We start from the raw sequence: 12,353 nt of genomic DNA on the forward strand, positions 1-12,353 counted from the left end.
GCAGTGAGTTGAGGATATTCAGTAGCAGAAATGGGAGAAGTGGTGTGAACCTGGGATTCAGATCACAGGTTGACATATATATTAGGGGATCATTCTGGTTGGATGTATTGCTGAAAATGTGATCACATAACTTGCCTTCAACTGCCCTGGTTTTTTCCTCCACCTGTAAAAGAACCAATGAAACAAAGGGAATGAAAACCTCTTTTTAAATGTCCTAGTATGCCTTCCTTAGTTATTTGCAGCATTGCTGTCAGATTAATCAATTTGATTTGATCTGATTTGGTTTATTATTGTCACATGTATTAATATTGTTTCTTGCATGCTATAAAGACAAAGCATACCGTTCATAGAGAAGCAAATACGACAGTGCAGAATGTAGTGTTACAATCATAGCTAGGGCATAGAGAAAGATCAACTTAATGCAAGGTAGGTCCATTCAAAAGTCTGATGGCAGCAGAGAAGAAGCTGTTCTTGAGTCAGTTGGTATGTGACCTCAGACTTTTGTATTATTTTCCCAGTGGAAGAAGGTGGAAGAGCAAATGTCTGGGGTGCATGGTGCCCTTAATTATGCTGGCTGCTTTGCCAAGACAGTGGGAAGTGTAGACAGGGTCAATGGATGGGAGTCTGGTTTGCGTGATGGATTGCGCTACATTCACAACCTTTTGTATTTTTTGACGGTCTTGAGATGCATTTCTCTGGCCAATGGACTTACTTCATAAAATATTCATATCCAGATGACTAATGACATAGTTGGCAATTCCTGTAGAACAGGAACCATACCAAGCTATGATACAACCAGAAAGAATACTTTCTGTGGTGCATCTGTAAAAGTTGAGAAAGTAGAGGCTTGGTGAGCTTTCTTAACTATAGTGTCGGCATGGGAGGACCAGGATAGGTTGTTGGTGATCTGGACACCTAAAAACTTGAAGCTCTCAACCCTTTCTACTTTGTCCCTGTTGATATAAGCAAAGGCATGTTCTCCTCTATGTTTCCTGAAGTTGATGACAATCTCCTTCATTTTGTTGACATTGAGGGAGAGATTATTGTCAGTGCACCAGTTGACAGATTCGCCATCTCATTCCTGTACTCTGTCTGTTTGAGATTCGATCACGAGGGTGGTGTCATCAGCAACTTTGAAAATCAAGTTGGAGGGGAATTTGTCCACAGAATCATTGTGTATAAGGAGTATAGTAGGGGGCTGAGAACACAGCCTTGTGGGGCACTGGTGTTGAGGATGATTGTGGAGGAGGAAAAATTCCTGGAGACCTCCGGGGCAAACCAGGAGGATTAATCTGAATTGTTGCTCCGTTTAACTGTGTATGCACAGTATGTTTGCTCTCCATTTTAAGTTACTGAATCAATATTTTACAAAGAATGGTGACTGATTAGGCAAATTTGCCAGTGCTACCTGCAGCCCTACAGGGAACATCAAGCAACATGCATCGTGGATCACCCAAGATCAGAACAGATTACTCATAAAAATAAGCATTTGTAATAACAAAGTTGTAAACCCTATGGAAAGGGAAGCAGAAGGTTCAAAATTGATTTTTAAAAGGAATTAAAAATACTGATTGGTAAATGTTTTGGATGTCCTAAAGCATAAAATAAATTAAAATATAAGAAAGCTTTGAGGGATGACACAGTGCAGAAAAAAAAATCAGGTTTTTAAGACTTTAAAGTAGTTGTAGATTTTTTTTTAACTGTATGTCCTCAGTATACACTTCATAGGGTGGGTAAATCAGTGACAGCAAATTATGACCCTTTAAATTGAAAACTCTATCACACTGCCACCTTTAGCTAAGCCTGGTACTATGGTTATTACATTGGATTTACCCATTGGAAGAGATTTGTATAGAAAGTTTTTGATTAAATGCACATCCCACACATCTAATGTGATATATAGTAGATGCATTAGCGACAAAGCGATCAGGGTCACAACTGAGGGCAGATGGAGATGTTCAGTGAAGGGGGTCACTGTTATCTGTTTGGCCTTCTCATTGTGGAAGAGATTACATACACCATGAGCAGCAAACGTGTACCAGATTAGAGGAAGTGTAAGTATCACTGCCTCAAATAGGAGGGGTGCTTTGAGCCCTGGGTCAGTGATGTGGAAGGAAGGAAGTGTTGCACCTTCAACCTTAGCAAAATGCCTGTTTCTTTTTTCATTCATCAGTGTTGGTGATTGGTCACACATCTAAAATGTCAATAGCCTGTCTTTTCTCTGATTGACCTGCTATTTACATGCTGCTTTCATCTTGAGATGCATTTCTCTGGCCAATGGACTTACTTCATAAAATATTCATATCTAGATGACTAATGACATAGTTGGCAATTCCTATTGATTGGATCAAAGCCATAAAGATTGGGCACTCAGTATGATTATAACACTGTTCAAAAAGCCAAAATTATATTTTAACTGGTTTTCTCTTACAATAAATACAAAATCACAAAAAATTTTGTGATTTTGTACAGCTTTAGAAATACTCTTTGAAGTTAATTATTGGTAAGTCAAATTATACTACAGCTGTTGGACTTCGAGTAGAGGTGTATGTAGCTAACTTCAAGTATAATCAGTGATTGCTTGTTACATTTAAGCCATAGGCTGTTTTTCCCTTCAGACTCCTGAAACTTTGCCTCACCTTAACAACTTCCAGAGTGGCAAACTAATATTTTGCTTTGCTTGATGTTTATCATTATGACCCAGCTGTGATAAGCTGAGCCACTTTTCTAACTGCATACTTTACCCAGTATTGGTGCCACATATATAGAAGTCTTTCAGCTAACAGATTGCCATACTTAGCTCAGAAAAAAATAAAAACCATTCATTTAACAGTATTAATACATCTCACAACCTTTTTAGCCACATGTCCATTCTCCCACTCTCATAGCTTTGTACCCCTTCCATTGCTCGCACTAATTTTGTTTGGAATGTGCAAGTGATTTATTTAAATGTGTGGCTCCTTTGTTTTTTTGTGTATGGCTGCTCAAATAAGGCCAATTTATGTAGAGCCTTGCCAACCTTTGGGTTGCTGTGTAGTCAAGCAGCTTACAAGAAATTGTCCCTTACAATCCAACTCTCCATAAGCATAATCATAGGGTGGGAGGTGTAGTTCAAATACATAATTCCATGAAATTGTAAGAAAGATAAATATAGTCATTAAAAAAGGCTAACATCATTTTGAATTTTATAAATGGGGCATAAAGTACAAGACGAAAGAAGTCAATTTAAACACAATAGTGATTAGGCCACAGCAAGATTGCTGTGTTTTTGGTTAAACAAATCTGGGAGTATTATTTTTGTTCATAAGTAACTTGTGAGTTGAATTTGCTTCAACCATGAAAAGACACTCATAGTTGACACCATGACACTCCAACACACAGTTCAGAAACAGGGTAAAATAAGTGGAAGGTATTTAACAGGACTAAGTAGAAGAATGTAAATGCAGATTTAGTTCTGAAAAATGTCAACTGTTTTAAAAAAAAATTTGAATCCAGAAAGCTTTTTAAATAGGACAACAGAATAAACCTGTTTTGACCCTATTGTGTATTAAAAATTATGTGGGCAATTTATTTTTGTCAGGCCTGGTTAATTTAGATTGAGATTGAATTAAACAATTTTAATAAATGTTCTGCAGATTTTAAGCAGGGAGGAGAAACTTTCTACTTTGCAAAACAGCAAAGAGGATGTGGAGCACCAATATAGCAGCTGTTATTCAGAAGTGAGTTATTCTTTATTGTATTTCGTTCTCATTACACCAAGGAATGTCAATACTGAGAAATAGAATATTTTTACAATCTTGGAACCTAGGCCTGAATTTTTCAGATGGTAGGGTATCCTGCCATTTGAAGAGTTGGTAGGGATCATATCCCCACCTATTTCAAGTGCCCCACAGCCCTTTTATGCTTGAATGAGCATTAATTGGCTGTAGACAGGACTTCTGCCCCTCATTCTGGAGGAAGTCCCATCTTAGGGAACTGCGGCAAATCAGATTTCCTGGCAATTCTCCAGCCCTCGCAACAGCAGTGTTCCAATGGACCGAAATGGAAATTCAAGAAGAGGCCAGAGACTAAGACACAGTCAGAGACTAAGGGCAGCACGGTAGCACAGTGGTTAGCACTGCTGCTTCACCCAGGGACCTGGGTTCAATTCCTGGCTTAGGTCACTGTGTGGAGTTTGCACATTCTCCTTGTGTCTGCATGAGTTTCCTCCACATGCTCTGGTTTCCTCCCACAGTCCAAAGATGTGCAGGTTAGGTTGATTGGCCATGATAAAATTGCCCCTTAATGTCCTGAGATACATAAGTTAGTGGGTAAATATGTAGGGATGTGGGGGTAGGGCCTGTGTGGGGTTGTGGGTGGTGCAGACTCAATGGGCCAAATGGCCTCTTTCTGCATTGTAGGGTTTCTATGATTCTAAGATCAGAACTTTCCAGTCGTTCACATCAGCAGGATCTTCCAGACCTGTTGACAGTACACCCCTGATGCAGGTTTCGTTGCAGTGGGAGGGAGGCAGCAGAGGCCCATTTAAATTCAAGGGGTTCCAGGGCAAATAAAGATATTCAAGTGGACATTAGCTGATTATTTGAATAAAAACGATGTGTAGGGCTATGGGGAAAAGGCAGGGCAATAGCACTGAGGCATCATTTGGAGAGGTGGTGCAGACATGATGAGTCAAGTAGTCTCCTCCTGTGCCGTACAATTCTGTGATTCCACTAGACCATAAGGGGGGATGCTTGACTTCAGAAAGAAGTTTCTGGTTGTGGTGCTCCCACCCCCAACCCCAACCCCTTATCTGAGATCTAACTCAGCTCTTTCTCAGCCTTAGTTGGGGCAAGGTCGGAATCCCCATGCAAGGCTTTGTCTGCCTAAAATCACTTGTGTGGTCAGGGTGAGTGGGAACCCAGAGGGAAACCCGTCTCCTCAATTTCCCACTCCATGCCAGCTAAAAATCCGCTGGTGGAGGAATGTAAAATTCTGACCCTAGTCTTAGTATTAAGCCTACAGCATGAACCCGCAATACAGTAAAGTTTCATCCATTATTCCATACTAATACACTTCAGGAGAATACCGTAGATTATCGGTGTATTATTTTTTCTATTTCTTAAACAAATCATGGAATCACTGAAGTATTATGACACAGAAGGAGACTATTTAACTCACCATGTCTGTACCATCTCTCCAAATGAGAGTGATGACTCAGTGCCATTGCCCTGCCTTTTCCCCATAATCCTGCATATTGTTTTTATTCAAGTAATCATCTAATGCCCACTTGAATATCTTTACTAACCTGCCTCCTCCACACTTCCAGCTAGGGCATTCCAGGCACGAACCACTCACTGTTTGAAGAAGTTTTCTTTCACAACACATTTGCTTCTCCTACAAATTACTTTAAATCTATGCCCTCTTATTCATGATCTTTTGAGCAATGGGAACAGTTTCTCCCTTTCTACTTTGTCCAGCCTCTTCATGATTTTACCCATCTCTACGAAATCTCCTCTTAGCCTTCTTCTCTCCAAGGAGATCCCATCTTCTCCAATCTGATCTCATAACTGAAGTTTCTCATCTCTGGAATCACTCTTGCAAACTACTTCTACACTCGCTCCAATTTGTTAACATCCATCCTATAATGTGGGGCCCAGAACTATACACAATATTCTAGCTGATGTCTAACTAGTGTCTTGTGTAAATTCAGCATGACCTCCTTGCTCTTGTATTCTATGCCCAAATTAATAAAGCCCAGGTTGCCAAATGCTTTATTAATTGTTCTCCCCACCACCCTGCCACCGTCAATGATCTATGCACATATACACCCACTTCTTATTTTAAGATAAGACTTGGCAAGTTTCTTGTCCCCATTCATAACCAATGGGCAAAAAAGCTAGGATTAACTAAAGTTGTCATCACTGAGGCAAATTCATTAAAAACCAGGAAAGATAATTGCAGAGCTGGGCCGAGAGGTGGCAGATGGAGTTTAATGCGGAGAAGTGTGAGGTAATTCACTTTGGTAGGAATAACAGATGTGTCGAGTATAGGGCTAACGGGAGGACTCTGAATAGTGTGGATGAACAGAGGGATCTAGGTGTATGTGTACATAGATCCCTGAAAGTTGCGAATCAAGTAGATAAGGTTGTTAAGAAGGCATACGGTGTCTTGGCGTTTATTGGTAGGGGGATTGAATTTAGGAGTCGCAGCGTCTTGTTGCAACTGTACACAACTCTGGTGCGGCCGCACTTGGAGTACTGTGTGCAGTTCTGGTCCCCACATTATAGGAAGGATGTGGAGGCTTTGGAGAGGGTGCAGAGGAGGTTTACCAGGATGTTGCCTGGTATGGAGGGGAGGTCCTATGAGGAGAGACTGAGGGATTTGGGGTTGTTTTCGCTAGAAAGAAGGCGGCTAAGAGGGGATCTTATTGAAACATATAAGATGATTAGAGGTTTAGATAGGGTGGATAGTGATAGCCTTTTTCCTCGGATGGAGAAAGCTAGCACGAGGGGGCATGGCTTTAAATTAAGGGGGGGTAGTTATAGGACGGATGTCAGGGGTAGGTTCTTTACCCAGAGGGTGGTGAGGGATTGGAATGCCCTGCCTGCTGCAGTTGTAAATGCGCCTAGTTTGGGGGCGTTTAAGAGATCCGTGGATAGGTTTATGGATGAAAAGGGATTGGTTTAGGTTAGAGGGTCATTGTTTTTTAACTGGTCGGCGCAACATCGTGGGCCGAAGGGCCTGTTCTGCGCTGTAGTGTTCTATGTTCTATGTTCTATAATGGGCTAGAAATTGGCCTTAATTTCTTTGTGTATGCTGATAGTAACACATGACCTGCCCTGATGCTAGGCAAATTGTAGCATTGTTCTCACCAGGGCTAGTGCTCCTGGCTGCCTAGATATTCAGTAGGAGGCCAAACAGTATGTGCTGATAGTTAGTGATGCTGTCAGGCTGGACTTCTTAAAGGCAGTCTGTCCCCTTAAAGAGAAGTTGCACTGAATCACTGCCTAAGGCTATTACTGCAATTCTGATGAAGGAAAATGGAGCACCAGAGCTTAAGGATCCCATGCTTCATTGAAGTGTGCTGTACAGGAAGAGAGATGCCATGGTTCCATGGGGAGCCAGGAGATACTTAAGGAATATCCCTAGAAGGGATTGGGAGCAGGTTGCCAGAGAGGTAATTTCCAAGAGCCTAGCCTCAAGGACCTCATAGCAATGCTATAAGATGCCAAATGGTTTCTGGTGGGGATTCAAAGTTGATGAATCCATCTTCACATGTCATCTTCTACCATTTGCACCATCTACTTCTCCTGCTGCACAATGCACTATACTCCTCCCATCACTCACCCATTAGCAGTCTCTGGCACAAGGAACTTGGGCCGGACATCTAGCCTCATCTGATCCTCACACACGTTCCAGTGATGCCAGCCATACACCTGGGTTCCACTGCTTTTATTTACCTCCAGTAATTCGACTCATGCAAGGGTGCAAAAGGTATGTGAGATGGTCTAGCAGGAAGCTGGAGGAGGCTTATCCTAATTGCACAAGGAAACTCATTCATCGTCTTGCAGCACTACTGCCCCATCCTCTTCTGTAGTGAGCTGGCTGTCACTAAAGCTGCCACAGGTTCCCAGGCAGGGTTGGTCACCTTGCTGGAACGATGTCTGTGTGACCGTGGATAAAGGGCATCCCGTCTCAACTGAACACCATCCAAGTGTTTGGTCAGGGCCCCCTCTGAGAAATGCCGTGCCTGATAGCCATCCCCTCAAATGGAACTGGAACAAGTGCAGGGAGGTCTTTATATGGAGCTCCCTACCGATTGCACAGATTAGGTTAACCCGGGGCAAGTGATTCAAAAAGAGACCGCTGCATGAATGATGCCAGAATAAAATTATAAATGCGGCTTAAAATTCCCACCATTTTTCTCACCGGAACCAATACTTTGCCAACTTCCAGTAAAATTTCCCCCTAAGTAATTGCTGTCAAACATGCAGTAAAAGACATTGGATAATATTTTCTCTCATTTCATATGCTATATGCTGGATACGTTTATGCCTTGTGAGAAATAAAGTACAGTTTAAGTTACCTTGCACAGTACATCTTTTTAAAACATAGGATGCTAAGAGTTTTCCATTTATACTGTGCCATGCATTCAAGCATGTAACCAACAGGAAAAATGGAACGGAAACTCAGTAAACTGTATTCAACAAGCTGTAACTATGAATATTGTATGCAAAATCACAGGTGTGAGCACATCTCAAAATGTAATACACCTTTGGATTTGGATGATGTTCATAAACTATTTGAAATTTATTCTCAGTGGAGCATAAAATCTGGCAAGTGGTAAAATGAGTATCCAACTTGAACCTGCCACTCTGACGAAGGGTCATCCAGACTCGAAACGTCGGCTCCATTCTCTCCCCACAGATACTGTCAGACCTGCTGAGATTTTGCAGCATTTTCTGTTTTTGAATCTGCTTTATCTCAATTGGGTGGGTGATAAAATCAAAGCTTTGATGTCTGTTAAATATCTCAACTGCTAGTTTGAGCTATAGTTGGTGATATTCAGGGATGACATTGAACTAATTTTTTTTATTCCGATAAATTTAACCAATCTTTATGAAATCATTGCCCCTTTGAATTTCAGCTGATTAAAGTGTTAAGTATGCCTTTGATATTGCAGCTTCAGATATAGATAACAAAATGTATCATTAGCCTTTATTGTATTGATGGCATGGTTATTTGTGAAGAATTAATTTGCCAGTTATTTTGCTATTGCCAAAACATAAAAAGGCGCATAATATATCATACTTGAGTGTCTATCTTCTAAGGAGGAAAAGAGCTGCAAGTGAATAATGTTGAATATAAACAACAATGATGCTTTCGTAATGCGATGAATTTGTCAGCACAAATGTTTACCAACAGCTGAATTAAAATTTTAATAGCAACGCACAGATGATGATGCCTCATTAAACCTTCCAGCGATCTTACAAGGGTGATGATGTCCCTTTAATTAGGATACTGGGAGAACATTTGGAACTCTGCCACATAGAAGATGCCCACATAATAGTCTGTGGGAGATAAATTGGATAGTTCCTGAAAATGGGATTTGCAATGCGCAATTAACCTGTGCCAATTGATTGTAATACAAGCGGAACGCTAACTTCATGTAGCATGCTAATTTGAATGACCTTTCAGTCCAGCCAGAGCTAACCATGCTATTCATTGACTAGCAACATATCAGCAGGAGGTTAATATCATGAGTGACTAGCACCACTTAAAGCTAACTTGCACTGCTTAAAGTTTGCCTGCACTTCTTAAAAAGGAGGTGCAATTCATCTAGAGCAGAGGCTAGCAGTTATATAGTTCAGTGGAAAATATCACAACAAGGGAGAGAATAGGCTTCCTGACAGGAAAAGAGAAGAGATGCCAGGTACTCTGAAGAAATCAGGAAACTCTCCAGACCAACCATCCATCTAAAGTACAGTAGAAGCAGATAGTTATGGATGTCAATGCCAGGCGTCGAGCACTGTGGGCCTGGATGCAGTCGAGAAAGAAGTTAAATGGCCTTACATGAGAGATTTAAAGTTAATAATGTATCTTGAAATGCCATATCTTACCAACTGCATTACCAGCCTCGGTCACTATTCAAATGACTTCATTACTGTCACAACCTCTGTCGATCAAGCTTCCTACCTAACTTGCATTTGCTTCACCTCACCGTCACACTTGTAACACTGCTGCAAACCTCACACCAAGATTTCACTCCTTGCACACACTGTCAGCTATTCAACTATGACAGCCACATCATCCAAAAAGGTTGCCTGACTTCACTTACACTTCCATCTTTCCTGAAGGACAAGGCACACATCCAGAAGCGGTAGCACCTAAGCTGTGGAGTTAGACTGGCTACGTGTACTGACTTCCATAGAGGAGATGGTGCAGGCCATTATTGGAACAGCCATTGCTGAGACCAGAGGCTGAAATAATTGAAAATGATGATATCCACATACCTTATCTACTTTCTCACACTCCACTTTGCTCCTCATTGCGCACACTCTTCTGATTTATAAGCTGCAAATGGTGAATGCATGCATCGCTTGCTTCACACCTTCCCCTCACCACCCACCACAACTGTCCTCGGGCATTTTCCTGTCAGATATCCAAGAGGTGAAACCTGATCAAGCAGTGGAAGAACACCAATCACTTGATCTCACAGTCACAGCCACCAATGCAGATATGCACTGTGCTTATCTTGGAAAGCTGATTAGGGATGAGATCTACACGTGATGAGACACTGGCCATATGTGGGCTGCAAACGGGGCAAGTAAAGCAGGGATGGTACAAATGCCATCTGACCAGAGAGTGAAGTCGCACCCAGCTCCACTGAATAGGACTCAAATTAGCAATATGATAGGACAGCCTTCAGAAGAACAATGAGAGATATGCACCGAGGAAAGCTTGATGCAAGAGAAAAGTTACAAGAGAACATGTAGTCATTGTCAAGGAGCGTGGATAAGTGGAAAACTAATTTTGCATAGAGCTTTGCAAAGCTTGCACCCTGATTGCTAACTCCTTAGCACTCTTGTGAGCCCATTTTGGCCAATTTCACAGCTTATACTGCAGCACAAGTAGAAGCCACTCAATGTCTGAATGTTGTTTAATTTGATTTATTATTGTCACATGCTTTAGTATAGTAAAAAGTATTGTTTCTTGCACACTATACAAACAAAGCATACCATACATAGAGAAGGAAACGAGAGAGTGCAGAATGTAGTGTTACAGTCATTGCTAGGGTGTAGAGAAAGATCAACGTAGGGCGAGATAGGTCCATTCAAAAGTCTGATGGCAGCAGGGAAGAAACTGTTTTTGAGTCAATTGGTACACGTCCTCAGACTTTTGTATCTTTTTCCCCATGGAAGAAGGTGAAAGAGAGAATGTCGGGTCTGCATGGAGTCCTTAATTATGCTGGCTGCTTTTCTGAGGCAGTGGGAGGTGTAGACAAAGTCAATGAATGGGAGACTGGTTTGTGCGATGGACTGGGCTTCATTCACAACCCTTCGTAGTTTTTGTGGTTTTGGACAGGGAAGCTGCAGTAGAGAGTCCGAGTGCTCTCATGCAAGCACGGACTGCTCCCAACATGGTTGTGGATTACAGTCTTCAGCAGGGGGTTTGCATATTGTCACAGCAGTCCTGTGATCCATTATCCAACAGATTACTGGGAGAGTGTCAGTGCTTCCATGGAACTTAAGCCTGCTTTCCTCTCTTATGATAACTCAACCTCTCACTCTACTATTCCACAGTGTCCCTGCTATTGCCTGACAGCCAGCCAGTCCAGACTAGAGCCACCCACGCCAAGACATCAACAAACAGACTTTATATGCCCATAGCTTTCATTGTGTTCTGCAAAGCCATCTGCACTCTCCCCGAGTGACAGGGGTAGCCTTCTAAAAATGCTGCAGCCAAAGAACAAAGCACAAAGAAAATTACAGCACAGGAACAGGCCCTTCAGCCTCCAAGCCTGCACCAACCATGCTGCCCGACTTAACTAAAACCCCCTAAGCTTCCAGGGACCATATCCCTCCATTCCCATCTCATTCCTGTACTTGTCAAGATGCACCTTAAAAGTCACTACCATATCCACTTCCACTACCTCCCCTGGCAACAAATTCCAGGCACCCACCACTCTCTGTGTAAAAAATCTGCATTGTATGTCTCTTTTAAAACTTGCCTCTCACATCTTAAATCTATGCTGCCTAGTAATTGACTCCTCACCTGGGAAAAAGCTTCTGACTATCCATTCTGTCCATGCCTCTCATTCTATCAGGTCTCCCCTCAACCTCCGTTGCTCCAGTGAGAACAAACCAAGTTCCTCCAACTCTTCCTCATAGCTAATGCCCTTCATATCAGGCAACATTCTGGTAAATCTTTTCTGTATCCTCTCCAAAACCTCCACATTCTTCTGGTAGTGTGGCGACCAGAATTGAACACTATATTCCAAGTGCAGCCTAATTAAGATTCTATAAAGTTGCAGCATGACTTGCCAATTGATCCCTGTGGAACACCACTTGTCACGGCCCTCCATTCAGAAATGCACCATTCCACTGCTCACCTCTGTCTTCTTTGACCGAGCCAGCTCACTTCTGATCCCACGCGACTTCACCTTCTGCACCACTCTGCCATGAGGGACCTTGTCAAAGGCTTTACTGAAGTCCATGTAGACAACATCCACTGCCCTACTCTCATCCATCATCTTCGTCACTTCCTCAAAAAACTCGATCAAGTTCTTGAGACACAACCTGCCCTTTACAAAACCACTGGGAGAACAGTACATAGCAGGCAGCACTAAGGAAATGAGCATGGCTGATTAG

General features: G+C 42.1%; 1 protein-coding gene across 5 annotated transcripts in view; it reads left to right on the top strand.

The window, feature by feature from the left end:
- The window catches only part of LOC145341822 (uncharacterized), a 707,529-nt gene that overhangs the window by 489,444 nt on the left and 205,732 nt on the right, over positions 1-12,353 (top strand). For 4 of the 5 annotated variants that reach the window (XM_080186786.1, XM_080186791.1, XM_080186788.1 and 1 more), the window contains one exon: positions 3,636-3,719. The exons of the other annotated variant lie outside the window; for it this stretch is intronic. In XM_080186786.1, the coding sequence (XP_080042912.1) occupies positions 3,636-3,719 (84 nt within the window). The remainder of the gene's footprint in view (positions 1-3,635; positions 3,720-12,353) is intronic. 5 annotated transcript variants of the gene reach the window in all.

The sequence above is a fragment of the Carcharhinus amblyrhynchos genome, chromosome 4, assembly GCF_965287045.1.
Source record: "Carcharhinus amblyrhynchos chromosome 4, sCarAmb.v2.hapA, whole genome shotgun sequence".
Classification (NCBI taxonomy): Eukaryota; Metazoa; Chordata; class Chondrichthyes; order Carcharhiniformes; family Carcharhinidae; genus Carcharhinus; species Carcharhinus amblyrhynchos.